This window comes from Pyricularia grisea (assembly GCF_004355905.1).
Source record: "Pyricularia grisea strain NI907 chromosome Unknown Pyricularia_grisea_NI907_Scaffold_12, whole genome shotgun sequence".
Taxonomy (NCBI): domain Eukaryota; kingdom Fungi; phylum Ascomycota; class Sordariomycetes; order Magnaporthales; family Pyriculariaceae; genus Pyricularia; species Pyricularia grisea.
This window is the reverse complement of record NW_022156724.1, coordinates 141,376-155,962: the sequence shown is the minus strand read 5'-3', so window position 1 is coordinate 155,962 and position 14,587 is coordinate 141,376. Positions and strand designations below refer to the sequence as shown.

The following is a 14,587-nucleotide window of genomic DNA, read 5'->3' as shown; positions in this document are numbered from 1 at the left end:
GCATTTGCTATGTGACCACTACTTGGATAAAGTCTGGCCTATTAAACATTTTTGATGACCGTCTAACGTATTTCATAGAAGCCCGGCGGACATCGAGCGTGATTTTCTGCCTGGACCGAATTCCGACCTTTTCAAGAGGAGTGTTCTGTTGCACCATTGTTTCATACAAGGGTATTCCAGCTTCTAAGCTTTGCAAAAGCTTTCTTCCTAATCTTTTGGGACGTATTGGATGCGTTTGAATCGATTATATTGTTTTACTCCTGTACGTAGAAAATCCGATTTTCGCGTCGTTCCTTTACTTCGGTGCGTGAGCTTGTGTACAATAATTTCAAAGAAATAAGTGTCTTTTTAAGCTTCTATCAGCTTGAAATCCCACTAAGTACACTTGAAACTTAAAACTGCTTAGATCAGTTAACTAATGATATCTGTCTAGAATCAAGGCTGAGAGTAACTTGTGGAATTGCTGGCTGAACCACTATGCAGCGGAGGATTTGAGATCTGGCATTAATAGACACGAAGGGCTTATTTCCGATGAGCCAACCCAGCCACCTTAAACACCTGCCACATCTTCAGTAGCCTCCTTACCTCCATTGACTGTCCTCGGCGTTAGATAGACGTGCAGGGGAGGCTTTTGCCACAGGATATAAGTTTTCAACCCATCGAACCAGTTCTGGCTGTCTGGGTGCAACTTCATGTCGAAATTCCAAACCATCTTTGCTAGAATGAAACGCAACTCGGCATTTGCCAAACTAAAAGTGGTAAGAGCTTAGTAAAACATGCAACAAAACAAAGTGAATACCTGGTACAAAGGAGGGTACCTACTTCATGCCAATACAGCTCATGGGACCAAGTGAAAATGGTTGAAAGGCATTCTTCTTATCGCTCACGAACCGAGCATCCTCGTCGAGCCAGCGCTCGGGGATGAACGAGTCGGGCAGCGCAAAGTTTTCCGGGCTGTGGTATGCGGCCCACTGCCAGACCATCACGAGCGTCTTGTCGGGGGTCGCGTGAGTATCTTGTGACGGGAGGCAATTCATTCCTCACATGCAAACGTGTGAATCAAAGGGAGGGCTGGGGCTGCTCGACTTACACCCTCAGGCACATGGCGGCCCAGAAACAGGCCTCCGCCCTCCCTAACCCTTCTCGGAAACCCCGTGGGGACTGGAGGACATAAGCGCATGCCCTCGCTGATGACGGCATTTACGTAGCGCAACCTTTTCACGCTATTCATGTCGATCTCGTGCTCGGCAGCAAACGAGCCCCGTACCTCGTCGGAGAGCTTCATCATGGCTTCGGGGTGTTTGGTTAGAAGGTAGGTGATTGCGGAAAGGGCGGTGGCTGTGGTTTCGGATCCTGCCATGATCAAGGCCGCAGAAGTAACTTCCAACTCGATGCGGGTGAATTCCTGTAATTCTCTTAGCGTTTGCCCTTTGCTCGATGCATGTGCTACCGAGCTTGAGGTCTCACATTTTTATTTTTCCAGTTTTGCAACATGGAATCCATAAAATCCTGGCGTTCTCCTTCAACCTCCAGCCGCTTCGAAACCTTGCTACTGGTGAGCGCGTTATGTTGTTCGCGCTGCTTCAACAAACGAGCCGGTATGAGATACTCCAACAACTTGGCGATGGTGGGAAATCGACGGGCCTGAATGCCGAGGGCGGCCAGTTTAATATTTTCGAAGATGATTGTGACCCACTGATGGTATTCGGAGTTTTGTAGACAGTTGAATGGTTCCCCAAATGTCAGGTCGCCGACTATATCAAAAGTAACAAAGTCGTACCACTGGACCATGTTCAAAGGCTGGGAACCAGAGGCGCAGCGCTGATTGAGCTTTTTGATGAAGAGATCAACGTACTTTGCGATGATAGGTTGTTGCTCCATCATGGCTTGTGCCGAAAAGCCATGTGATATAGCTCGGCGGAAACGGGGATGGTCTTCGAGCTTGGCCCCAAACAGCCCCTCCCTATGATCATAGGTGGCTACGGGATCCCTCCCGTGGTCGCCAGTTTTGCCTTTGACGTGGCCGTAAAGGTCTCTCCAAGCGTTGCTGCTATTGTAAGAAAGCTCATCGGGACTGACTCTTACGATTGCCCCGTACTTTTCGTGTAATTCAAGTATCTTTTTGTGCATTTGTCCAGCAACTATATATCGAGTGTATGGAATTCTAGTGGCTGCCCAGAGTCTGGGGCCAGGGTATTCGCAAAGCGGGTGGAAGTAGACATTGTAAATCAGCTTCCCTAGCGAGTAGGAAACGATCTATTTCGAGGTGTTAGCAGCGATGGTCTAACCTGGACCCTTTGGATTTCTTTTCATACCAAAAGTACGGCGCCGATTAAGAGCACTGTGGAATTGGGCTTGGAGCAAGGCCATATCACATTGCTGCACCAGGCAGCCATTGTAAATATAATGAATAAACTGCAAGCGATTCGCGGCTCTGTCAAGGGCATAATCTGCTTAGGTGCGACGTTTTGTCAATCGCCAAGTATGGCTTCAAACCACTTTCTATAAACGCCTGTCAATCACGGGGGAGAAGTAAAAGACCGAGGCTGGACTTGGAAATTAACGCGTATAACGGGATTCGGAGTTTTGACGTTATTATTCAAAAGAGTAATAATCCCAAGGTGCATATTAAACAGTGGGGATTATTATCCGAAATCCGGCCCTAGCTGGCATCAAACATTAAACGGTTGCTTCCCCACCGTCTGACGTATCGTCTTATTTACCGTTGGGATTCGGCAAAGCCAAGCTCCTACGTAGGTACGAAGTATCCTTTACGATTTATCTTAAGATACAAAAGACCAAAATCAGAAGAGACAAATGCCCAACTGCTGTACCAATAGAGCGTTATCAACAAACCCTTCAATCGTTACCAAAATGGGCTCAATCACCCTTCCTCATGCGACAGTTGTCGACCAACAAGCGTCGCTTTTAACCCAACATCTACTGCAAAATTATACCCCTGACCACGGCGCAAGCTTTTTAACATGTTCCGCGTATGATACGGCTTGGTTAGCATTGGTCAAGAAGCGAAACGCCAGCGGGCAGCAGCAGTGGCTTTTCCCAGAGTGCTTCCAAGTCATCATCGACAAGCAACTGGAAAACGGCAGCTGGGAAGCCCATGGCTCTAGGATCAACGGCATTTTGAGCACGGCATCTTCGCTACTGGCCCTGCTGCGCCATGCTTCAGAACCGTTGCAAATCGTGCGCCTGCAGACCGCGGAGGTTCGGGATCGGGCTGACCGGGCTACGGCTGCTTTGCAGGACATGTTGAATGCATGGGATGTGAGAGAAACGAAGCAATCTGGCTACGCATATATAATGCAGGCGTTGCTCCGTTATTTGAAAGATGAAGGGATTCCATTCGAATTCCCAGGCGAAGCTATTTCAATAGAGGAGCACGCAGCAGCAATAGCGTCGTTCAAACCAGAAAGCCTAGAAGGAAAACAACTTTGTTATCTCGAAGCATTTATAGGCCAACTGGACTATCGCAAAATAACGAACCGAATCAATGGCGGTATTATGGGGTCGCCGTCTTCAACAGCAGCTTACCTTATAGGCCTACCGGATTCGGCATGGGACGACGAAGCGGAGAAGTACTTAGCCTCCACTCTGGCCAATATGGGCGGGAAAGGGGCCCCCGGTCTATTTCCTTCTACCACTTTTGAGTTTTCACAGGTAAGATATCCAGGCTCCGTGCAAGAATAACGCTGCCGATAGCTAATTTGCACTCCCAGGTTCTATCTACCCTCCTACAAGGGGGATTTTCGGAACAGCAGCTAGGCTCGTCGGCGACGGAGGTCGCCCGGATATTGGACCGAGCGCCCTTGGTTACGCACGACGTTGACGATATGGCCAAAACGCTCGTCGTGCTTAGTAAAATGGGGATTCCCAAGTCGGCCGCCGGGATGATGGAAGAATTTCAGACGGCTAGCAATGGGGACAGTTTTGGCACCCATTGCAACGTCCTCCTCGCGTTGTTGCACCAGCCCAACCCGGCCGAGCATTTTGACAACATTTCTAAATTACTTCGGTTTCTGTGCACATCCTGCTGGAAGAGCACCTGGTCGATCCAAGACAAACATGTAAGTAGCCGACGAGCAAAACCTCCAAACTGGAGCGGTGAGCCATACCTAACTCCAAATGAAAACAGAACCTTTCTCCTCTATACCCCGGCATGCTTATGATGCAAGCTATGATAATGGTGGTGGAGCTTGTTGAAACCGGCGATTTGCCGCAGTCGATACTATCCGACATCAAAACCAGGACCGAGATAGCCATCGCCATGTTTCATACAGTTCTGCATACTGTTGAAACCCAAGAAGATGGGGGTTCTTGGAACGGATTGGTAGAGGCAACGGCCTACGCCGTCATCCTACTTTCGGTGGCATGTCGAATTACTTTATTTGACCCAGTCCGGCAACAAATTACCGAAGCCGTACGCAAAGCAGAAAAATGGCTTGAGCCCAAAGCCTCCCCGACGGGAGAACATATCTGGGTGCTTTTAGGGAAGACCATAGGTGGAAGCCCGGTCGTAACTCTAGCCAACCGGCTCGCCGCTCTAAAATCTGCATCACTCCTCCCAGCAACGAGTACGATAGGGTCTTGTTTATGTACGCCCAATTTCGCGTGCATGGACCCGTATATCAAACTACTACGTGCTACACCAATGTTCTCCACTTTTCCGGACCAGCGTCTAAACGGCGCCGCCGTCGAAGCCTCGCTTTTCCTACCCATGTTGGAGAAATATCGCAACGAAGTTTTCGCGCGCGAAAATGTTGCCAAGGACCGATATTTCCCTCTCATACCTTTAACATGGACCGTCACCTGCGCGCTTGAGGGCTTGCGGCCTTCGCCCGAGTTCCTTTGGGAGATGAGCAAGGTGGGCGTGTTTCTTCTTCAGGCCGACGAGTTTATGGAGGGCGTGGTGCAGCAGGAGTTTGCCGACGACCTCGGCCAGGTGACACGTTACGTGCGGCACCTCATACCCCTCGAGCCGGGCGACCTGAGCACCAGCGACGCAAAAGGACCGTTCCCGGGCGTCGAACGCCTGAGGCCGCTGAAGCTGATGGTGGACTTTATCTTGGGTCACCAGGCCGTTGCGTCAATCACGCCCAACGACAGGCTCGAGCTCGCACGCGCATTGCGGTCTTTCCTCATTACGCACATTCAACAAGCGGAAATCAACGTGCGCGCGTCGCGCGAGGGCGCCAATTTCACACCCGCGATGAGCTTCTACGGGTGGGTGGGGTCTGTGGCGGCCGACCACAGTGCGTCGCCACTCGGTTTCGCCTTTATTGCCTGCTTGCTCCAGAGCACGTTGTGCCCGGAGCTGGCGGGCGCTGACATCCTACCTACCGCCGAGGAGAAGTATTATTCCACGGCCGTCAGCAGACATTCTGGTTGCATGTGCCGTGTGCAAAACGACTTGGCGTCGGTGACGCGCGATGCCGCCGAAGGTAACTGGAATTCGGTCAATTTTCCCGAATTTGATATTACCGCAACCGAGACGAAAAAGAAGGCTTTATGGGAGCTTGCTGAGTTCGAAAAATCCACTTGGCTAAATGCCCTGGCGAAACTGGAGGAGGTTTCAAGGAAGCGCGTGATGAACTTGGGGGAAAGTGTGAAAAAGGCAACCGAGACGAGGATTAAGTGCTGGCGCATGTATTGCAATAACGTCGAGTTGTATGGGCAGCTTTGGATTGTGCGAGACATGTCGAGCAGGGTTATGCAGGCCGCGCGTTGAATACCAGAGTTGACTTTCTTATATTGTTTTCGCCTTCAAACTGACCCTGATTTCTAGTTGCACGCATGCTGATATTTTCCGCCATGACCGTATGATTTATCCCGTACCGGGAGACGCCTCCACCCGTTGCAAATACGCTGCTTTGCCCTTGGAAAAAAAAAAAAAAAAAAAAAATGGGTTGACCTAATCTTCCTACCTAGCTGAAGCTTGAGGGGCTATACACATACCCAGTCCCAAATCAAAACAGGTCCACAGCGGCCCTTAGTTGTCAAAGGTTTCCGTACTTGTATTCGCCTACTCAAAATGCCATCGTCAACATGCTTGGCCTCAACTGACCAGGTCCCATATATACTTTTCCACCGCCTGTAAACTTTTTAAAGCTTCGTTCTCTTTCCTAATCTCTATCACCCGTGCTTTATACTCATGATCCTCTAGCACACGGTCGACGCCCTGGGCGACCTGCTCTGGGGTCGGAGATGCGGTCCTCAGATTGTAACCTACGCCGGCCCACTGACCTCGCATCGAAACCTCGGCTTTGTCCTCGGTATCTCCCGAGAACACCATAGGGACGCCGTGCATAACTCCCTGGGTAAAGCCTCCATAGCCGGCGTTTATAACCCATACGTCGAGATGAGGGAGTAATGCTTCATATGGCATAAAGTCAACCACTTTGGTATTGGTTGGGATTTCGACCTCGGCGGGCAGAGATGCCCCTTTGACGCCCAGAACAGCAACGACAAAAACATCATCGCGGTCGCGTAGCCCCTGGATGACGGGTATGATAAGGTCGTTGTATTTGACGGCCACCGTCCCCTGCGCCACGCCAATAATCTTCCGGCGGTTCGGGCCTGGGCTATTAACGTCGCCCCACCACTCGGGGTATTCAAACGCAGGATCTGGTGTCTTGGACGGCAGGCATCCTATAAACCTAACTTTGTCGGGGAGGTCCGATCTGGGAAGCTCCAGGCTTGGCGAGCAGGTCTGCAACGTAATATCGGGACAGGTAGTCATGGCCGTCACTGCATCGGTCGCGGGGGCGGCAGCCCCGAGGGCCTCCATCACGCGGCCGTACTCTCGGCAAAAGGACCCAAAGACGCCACCGGGCTGCATGTAGGCCTCGTGAAGGAGTCTGTTCCGCGCGCGGCCGGACTCGGTCGAGTCCGGCGGCAGCCCCAGGCCAAAAGGCCCTACGTCGACGCCCGGCAACGCGAGCGGGACGACGTTATAAGCCAGCACAGGCGGACGCTCCGCGAAGCCCCTGGGCAGCGGCGCGCCGTGCAGCAGCGGGTTCGCTGCGCCGGATATCAGGTCCATAAGAATAACGATCTGTTGCCCTGGTTGCTCCGAGCGCAGCGCCTCCAACGTGCCAACCACGACGGCGTGGTAGTCCGGGATGCGCTTGACGACCACGTGAGTAAGTCCCCAGACCATTTTTTGGAATCCGGTCGTCAACTGCTTGCACTCCTCCATCGCCTCCAGGGATGGGATAAAGGGTGGCAGTGCGACATGACGAGCACCTGCACGTTCGACCTGCCGGCGGGAGTGCTCGGCTGCGATCACCGTTGCTTCGAAGCCCTGCTTGATCAAGTGCTCGGCGATTTGTAGCGTTGGATAAAAGTGTCCAGAGGCAGCCGTGGTACAGATAAGCAGGTATGGTCATATGCAGGTGGCCTCGTTGGTCTCAGCCGAATCCCCATTGTGTGTCGTAATGTTGGTTGTCCAACTCATGGTGGGTGGTATCTGTCGGGCAGAGGGGATTGACGATTATTGATTATCCAAGCACACATATGCTTTGCCAATAAAACTGCTCTTCTTATAGCTTTGTAACAGCGCTGTGAACAAAAATGAGTTTAAAATGTATTATTTCTACTCACGCGCCCGACGGATAACGGGTTTCGGAGTCCCGTCGGACCGGACTTATTAAAACCCCTAATGATTTTTAACGGGAGCGTGATTGGGATTAAGCACTGTACGACCAACCACAAACTCTTACACAGAACTCTATCTAGATAGTAACCTTTTTGACAATCGTCTGTAACAACCCTGAGGTTCAACTCCCCCCAGCCATGGTATCCGCCTGTGCCCCGGAAACGGCATGTGGTTTTCACAACGGCGACGGATCGGTGGTAGCAAGGTACATTTACCAGTAAGAACGGAGCCCCAAAGGTGATAGGGTGGGGCGCAAAATTGATAACAATCATTGGTTAAAATTATGCCTTTGGCATTTATAATCGTATCGATTCTCCCCTCACTCGTTTGACTAGGGGAGAGCGGACGGGATCCGTATATTCCAGTGGTTATGGTCGTATGTATTGCCAAATCCACTGCATCATTATTGTATCATGACATGGCGCACTCTGCTTTGGCCTTTTTGGGGCGTCCGGATCCTTATTCACAGCCGCAGCAGCCCCTGACTGGTACCGGAGCACGACGGTGATCTTGATCGTCCCTAATATGGAACCGGAATCGCCGGGCCCGAGGCCAATCACTGGCATCAAATACAAAATTCAACAACCGCCACTATCTCACCAAGATCGGTCTTAGCCAAGGCTGACGGGGTGACCATGGTTCCATAACTAATGGACGGGTAATGATAAGGCGCACAATATGTATAGATATCACATCCAGGTGGTAGAAGCAAACGCCAAAGACAGTTCCGCACAGTAATCATATCCATCTGCTATATCTCGATTCTGCAGTCCGCATAGGTCTGTTCAGTCCGACAACGTTGCACAACATACACACAGACACGTGAGCTTAAGGTTCGGCCAAATTCACCATCTTGAAGCACATCAGGAATACTTAGATGTTTGCAAATTGCACTTCATCCAAGAAGCACATGGCGCACAGTTACACCACAGGCGCAGGTGTTGAGCCTGGTCCACAACCAGTCTTCTGGATCTCGTGGTCCGGGTTATTTCGTCGGGGGAATTCGGAGCATAACCTACAAAGGAAAACACCAAAGTTTTGGCGGGTTGGGATAGGTTTTGGTGACAGGTACGGGAAAAGCCTATTTACCCGCAAATTGGCCGATCGTCACGAATGCAAGGGTAAATGCCCAGAATCACAATCGCCCACCTGTTGTGTAAAGTGCAAAGCCAATATGCCGGTCTGGGCATGGCTGAAAAGGGGTTGCAAATGGGACGCTGGTAATTTGAATTGACCCGAATGGTTGATCCGAATCCAAGGCAAAACTCTTTCCCCCCTCATCTGATTGCTGAGGGGGTCAGTCTGTTATGACTGCCGTTCTGGGCGTTTGGTACCAACGCTGCCCAAAAACTGGAACAGGACGGATGGTGCCATGGCAATATGCGCGGCTGGACGGGGCGCTCGCTGCACAGGGTGCTAAATATATCTCATTGACAGGCCCATTCGGACATATTAGAAGCGGATAGGTCAACGTGGCGTCGAGATAATTGACCTGCACTGCAAGCCTTTGGACTACTTCAGGCAAATCACGACTTTGTTCAATCGCAAGCAAGCAAACAAACAAAGACATCGTCAACGGCAAAAAACAATCAGAAAGCACTCACCAGTAATCCACAAAGAACAGAATGCATTGGCTTTCATGGACAGGATGGGTGGTAGTGGCAGCAATGATGGGCATAGGTAAGTGATACTACGGCTTCCCTATGTATCTGAGTACCTTGGCTGGCTCAGAGAACCAGCTTCTGCTAACAGTGATAAACCTTGGCCGACCAGATCAAGCGGCGGCCCAAGGTAGCAGCACCCCGGTGACGGACGTCGACACGGGCTTCGTCTTTGCCGCATACTCGGGTCGATACGACACATCAAACGGCGCGATCCAGTTCCGAGTGGCCGTGCCGAGCGGGGTCGCGGCAAATGAGCCCTACGATGCCGTGATACAGGTTGCAGCGCCGAGAGCTGTAGGCTGGGCAGGCGTGGCTTGGGGAGGAAGCATGACCTACAATCCGCTGACGGTGATGTGGCCGAGCGGACAGACGGTCGTGTTGAGCTCGCGATGGGCTACGTGCGTTGACCTTGTTATTCCATTCCTCATATGCTTGCTGCCATCAAAGCCATATTCTATCTCACTGACACCGGAGTCTGCGAGGACAATACTACAAAAAGCGCACACGCGGCACCAGCACCGTACCCAGACCCGACCTACCAGGTGTTCCAGACCGGTACTCGCGTCAACAGCACGCACTGGCAGATAACGGCCAAGTGCAGCGGTTGCACATCGTTTCAGGGCCGCGCCGGAGCGGCGCCTACTTGGCTTCGGCCGACTGGGTCCAACAGGTTGGCGTTTGCAATGGCCAGGACGGCTCCAAGCCAGCCGGGGTCAAACACGAGCGCAATACCGTATCACGAGGTCCACCAGTACTGGAACACAGACTTTGGCAGTGCGCAAAACGTAAACTTTGACGAGTTGGTGGAGCGGAATTTGTAGACTTTGTCGTTGTTGTGGTTCGTGATTTAGGTACTGAGAGACGGAAGGTGGCAAGGCATACAAAGTTAGAAATTTGGTTCAGAAAGCAAGGCGATACAGGTTACATTGGCATCCATCCCCCCGCTCTGCCTATTGTAGTAACGCGAATTTTCGCGCCCGAATAAAAATTGAAGCAAAGCTGCTCATCACTCCAGTTCATGTCACGTGGGAAGAAAAGCCCAACTTTCGATGGGTCTCCATGAATATCTCAATGGTTCCCCACTATGAGCTCCACCCCCACCAAGGCACCCTGAAATTGAGATGCGACGGTCACCGGTTGGCCCCGAAAAAAAAATAAAAATTCACAGCTTGAATGAGGGGCAAGCGCATGCAGGCAGCAGTCAACTTGGTCTTGGTGAGAAAACGCAAAACGCATGTGCGCAGAATATCCGCCCAAAAATACTGGCTATCAAGACAAAAAAGCAAAAGATAACCAGTACAGATGGCTGACGAGCTTTTCGCCCACATTGCTGCTGGTGAATACGTCGCCGTGCTCACCTCTGAGCCCGCGCGCATCCTCATCCGGGACCTCGTCCGCAGCCTAAAAACTTCAGGGGTTAGCGACAATAATGCATCACCAAGTTCTAGCATCTTGACTCCGGCACAGACTGCTGCTATCGGTCTAGCTGCCCTGAACGCCTTCTTGCAGCTGAACGTTACAGGACCTGTTTTGGAGCAGGCGCATGCTGTCGAGTCTATTTTCCAAAAGGAGTTCAGCGCCGACGGATCCGAGCCTGGGAATGCAGGCGGCAAAAGGAATATTCGCGATCTGTGCCTCAAGTCGCTCGATGTCGACGGTGTAGCAGTTTACCCCTATATACCGAACATAGAGCTCTTCTCTCTGGCCAGACATGCTCTCATCACCCATTCCTGCCATTTGGATACCGAGATAAAAGGACTGTCCGACCCGGCGTTGCGCACTTCGTCGTGGTTGAGGTTGCGCTTGCTGGTATGGCACCACAAGCTGTTTATACATCCCTCTGTCGGCGCCGGATCCAACTTCAACAAGGGTTCCCAATGGACCGATCTGCCGACACTAGAGCAGCAGATCAGGGAAGCACTCGCCGAGGCTGACGAGAATGTTTTGTCATCGCCATCATCGATTGTCTTTACCACTGAGCAAAAAGTTCAGTTCCTCCTGGAAAATGTCAACGTCTACATAACGTTGGGTCTGGATTCCAAGGCCAAGGAGGCTTTGGCCGAAGCGTCGCGCTTGACTGGATTCGTCTACTCTCTTTCTGGTGCCCTGGGGAAGCGGACCAAGTTCCAGGAGAACAGCACAAGTCAGCTTGTGGTCCTGGCCAAGAGCGCGGCAGCAGTTGATGACTCGCAGGCCGAGGCAGAGAAAAGCACCAAGTCATCAGCAGCTCCCGAGACAGTGCCACTGAACGACGACACTCTTCTCGAGAAGCTTGACTTCACCGACGCGAATGCGAAATCCACAGATCAGGTGGGCGTACTTGAGCCCCTACGCGGCATAGCACCAGACAACCAGCCGCAGCTGGCTCCTCTTGATCAGATCATTCTTTTGGCCGAGGCAACTCTCAAGGATGCCTTCTCGCCTGCCGATAGTCTTACATCCGAGGAAATTTTGCCCTTTGCCGAAAGGGTAGTGTCAGACAAGTCGAACAACTGGCAGATTTATACTCAGGCTCTCTTGGTACGATCAAGGATTGAGGTTCATCGGAGTAGGACGGTTGAGAGGGGTATCCTCCAGATGCAGGCTGTGGTGGATCAAGTAATCGTCGACACATCTGCACCAGCCCCTGCAAGCAAGAACCAAGGCGACTCCAGTGGCTCTAAAAACGACGTTCCGAGCATCGAGATTAGTACACCGGGGGAATCCAAGCCAGTACCAGTTAACCAGCCTACCTCCTTCTTCCCCAAAGCGGACCCTGCGGACTCGGCTCCCGCCCACGTCCGCCTCCACTACGTCCACGCCCTCTCATCACCGCCACGATGGCATCTCGAGTCCGAACTTGCATTCTCCTGGACATCTGTCGGGTCTATCGTTGCTGCCCTCGACATCTTCAAGAGATTGCGTCTCTGGGCTGAGGTTGCGCTCTGTCTAGCTACCGCAGGTGCCCATGGAGAGGACGACGAGGGAGGTCGTGGCCTGGGAAGTGAAGAGAAGGGCCGAGCTGTAGTGCGATGGCGGCTATTCCAACCGACGACCGAGGCCGCAGACAGTACTCCTGGACCAGAGGATCTAGATGTGGACGTATCCGTCTTACGAGCCGCCCACTTCACCGGACCAGAGCGCGATCCCACCCCACCGAATGCGCCGCGTCTTTACTGCATCCTCGGTGACCTAGAGCAGAAATCAGAGCACTATGAAAGAGCCTGGGAGGTCTCAGGTAGGAGGTATGCTCGGGCACAACGTAGCTTGGGAGAATTTCACCTCCAGCACAAAGATTGGGAAAAGGCCAGGGAGGCCTACATCAAGGCAACATCGGCAAACCGCCTGAGTGCGGAGATGTGGAGCAGACTTGGTGACATCAACCTGAGGCTGGGACGATTCGCTGATGCCGCTGAGGCTTTCAGGCGAGCAATAGCTTCAGCATCAGGCACAGAAGGAGGCGAGGATGCAAGGACGTGGAGCAACCTCGGCAGTGCACTCTACAGTCTACATTGCGAAGCCGTCGATGCGGCCAAGAAGGCGAAGCAATCTGGAAATGAGGATTCTCAAGCAAGTACAGCAAATGTTCCGGTACCCGCTCCCGATGAGGAAGAAGATATCGCACTGCACACAACAACGAGTCAAGACGACGCCGTCGCCCTTCTTGCCCAAGCCTTGTCGGCCTACAAACGAGGCGCCTCCATGGCGCACGACAACTGGCGCATCTGGGACAATGTTCTGACCCTCGCGGCCCGTACACGGCCTCCCGCCATCGCCGAAATCATCACGGCCATGCGTCACATCCTGCGCGTCCGCGCGACTGAGGATGCCGTCGACGCCGACGTGCTGAGGCTGCTCCTCGACACCGCCCTGCTCCCGAACAAGCCGGAGATCACGCGCGGCTCGATCCAGAAGAATATAGTCGACCTTTTCGAGGAGCAGGTCGCCCCGATGATCACGTCTCGGTCCGAGCTGTGGGGACTGATCGGCCGAGAGCGTGCGTGGCGCGGCGACTATGCGGGAGCCATCGATGCGGCCGAGAAGGGATGGCGGGCGGCGGTGGGCGGGAGCGGAGTGGGTGTGGCCGGTGGCGGCGGCGCTTCCCTCCTCGCCCCTGGCGCTGGGGGTAGTGACAGCAAGAAGGAGAAGGCAGATTGGAGACTGGACCAGGAAGCTTGGGAGGAGGTCGTGGCGCGGACCGACGAGCTGGTCGGGTTGCTGGAGAACTACGGTCCAGACGTAGACGCCATCGGGACGCGGTGGAAGGGCAAGGCAAAGACTGTGATCCGAAGTGTGCTCGGTAAGGCCAAGGAGAACTGGGAGGGCAGTGAAGGATGGAGGACGCTTGAGGGCCTACTGGAGGGATTACAGTCATAGACTCTTGGTTACTCTGTTTGCAACATGATGATTCCTGTTGCTTGTTCATTTCAAATTGACCATGAAGAATGACATTATTGTTTCTCAGTCATCTGTCTGTTGACCTGGTATCAGCCACGAACTTGGCCACTAAGCCCATTTCAACTGATCGGCAATATCTTGCATGCGCAAAGCGTGCCTTGGTGCGTGGCTAGGTAGCTCAAGTGTGGTAGATTGCATAGCAGAACCAAGCCAATCTTCTAGGTCATACGAGTGAGACCATAGGCGTGTGAGCTCAAAGGAGTCAAACCTCGGTTTTCCACACCAAGATAGCAGATGACGGTGGGGGCTTTTGGTAAGCCAGGGGACTGGTGGTCATCAAGTTTCAGAAGTTCGCACGAGAGGTCTACCATGCGGCCGCACCGCACGCCACCACCATCACAACTAACACTGTGGCTTGGTCTTTCGCAGTCGAGATTTTGGGGGGGGNGGGGGGGGGGGGGGGGGGGGGGGGGGGGGGGTGGGGGGGGAAACTTGGAGGCCTTCGGTGGCAAGTTTCGTCGTGAATTTTTATTGCTCGTCCGTGTTAACCTGTCCTGCCTCAATGGCCAGTCCGATTATTTATGTCTCCTGCTAAATCTGATGGTTGCTTACAGCCTCGGCCACAGCTCCAGCGGTGATTCCGACAATCCTCGGCAGTTCCGGCCGCTGGCTGGCCCCTCGGGGATATCAACCTCTAACCTCAGCCCTGAGCCAGGCCCCTCACATCGGTCGCTAGTTCAGGATCGGAGACACCTGACGTGTGTAAATGTACTAATTAGCTAGACAAACCAAGAAAAAATGCGGGATGACTTTATTCCTTCCTTGGCTTGCCCACGAAAGAATGACACAGATGGCTTGCAGGTATCGCGCATGG

The 14,587-nt window shown here is 52.8% G+C and overlaps 4 protein-coding genes across 4 annotated transcripts; 2 read left to right on the top strand and 2 right to left on the bottom strand.

Moving 5' to 3' along the window:
• Positions 1 to 550: 550 nt before the first annotated feature.
• On the bottom strand, positions 551 to 2,396 carry PgNI_12437 (uncharacterized protein; the record flags this gene model as incomplete). The annotated part of the gene is made up of 5 exons (XM_031132386.1): positions 551 to 749; positions 823 to 992; positions 1,091 to 1,405; positions 1,468 to 2,256; positions 2,316 to 2,396. The coding sequence occupies 5 exons, from the start codon at positions 2,394 to 2,396 to the stop codon at positions 551 to 553; spliced, it is 1,554 nt and encodes a 517-aa protein (XP_030976096.1).
• Positions 2,397 to 6,070: 3,674 nt separating this feature from the next.
• PgNI_12435 (uncharacterized protein) lies at positions 6,071 to 7,174 on the bottom strand (the record flags this gene model as incomplete). Its single annotated transcript, XM_031132385.1, has 1 exon — positions 6,071 to 7,174. The coding sequence occupies one exon, from the start codon at positions 7,172 to 7,174 to the stop codon at positions 6,071 to 6,073; it is 1,104 nt and encodes a 367-aa protein (XP_030976094.1).
• Positions 7,175 to 9,187: 2,013 nt separating this feature from the next.
• PgNI_12434 (uncharacterized protein) lies at positions 9,188 to 10,286 on the top strand. The gene is made up of 3 exons (XM_031132384.1): positions 9,188 to 9,352; positions 9,446 to 9,734; positions 9,836 to 10,286. Exons 1-3 carry the CDS (start codon positions 9,298 to 9,300, stop codon positions 10,155 to 10,157), a joined length of 666 nt encoding a protein of 221 aa, XP_030976095.1. The 5' UTR covers positions 9,188 to 9,297; the 3' UTR covers positions 10,158 to 10,286.
• Positions 10,287 to 10,638: 352 nt separating this feature from the next.
• Positions 10,639 to 13,692, top strand: PgNI_12433 (uncharacterized protein; the record flags this gene model as incomplete). Its single annotated transcript, XM_031132383.1, has 1 exon — positions 10,639 to 13,692. The coding sequence occupies one exon, from the start codon at positions 10,639 to 10,641 to the stop codon at positions 13,690 to 13,692; it is 3,054 nt and encodes a 1,017-aa protein (XP_030976043.1).
• Positions 13,693 to 14,587: the final 895 nt, after the last annotated feature.

What these genes read in the sequence shown, in the direction of transcription:
- PgNI_12434 (XM_031132384.1), top strand. Translation starts at nt 9,298, where the DNA reads ATGCATTGGCTTTCATGGACAGGATGGGTGGTAGTGGCAGCAATGATG. An exon ending in GGCAGCAATGATGGGCATAG is followed by an intron (nt 9,353 to 9,445) that starts GTAAGTGATACT and finishes TTGGCCGACCAG; the next exon opens with ATCAAGCGGCGGCCCAAGGT. An exon ending in TTGAGCTCGCGATGGGCTAC is followed by an intron (nt 9,735 to 9,835) that starts GTGCGTTGACCT and finishes TACTACAAAAAG; the next exon opens with CGCACACGCGGCACCAGCAC.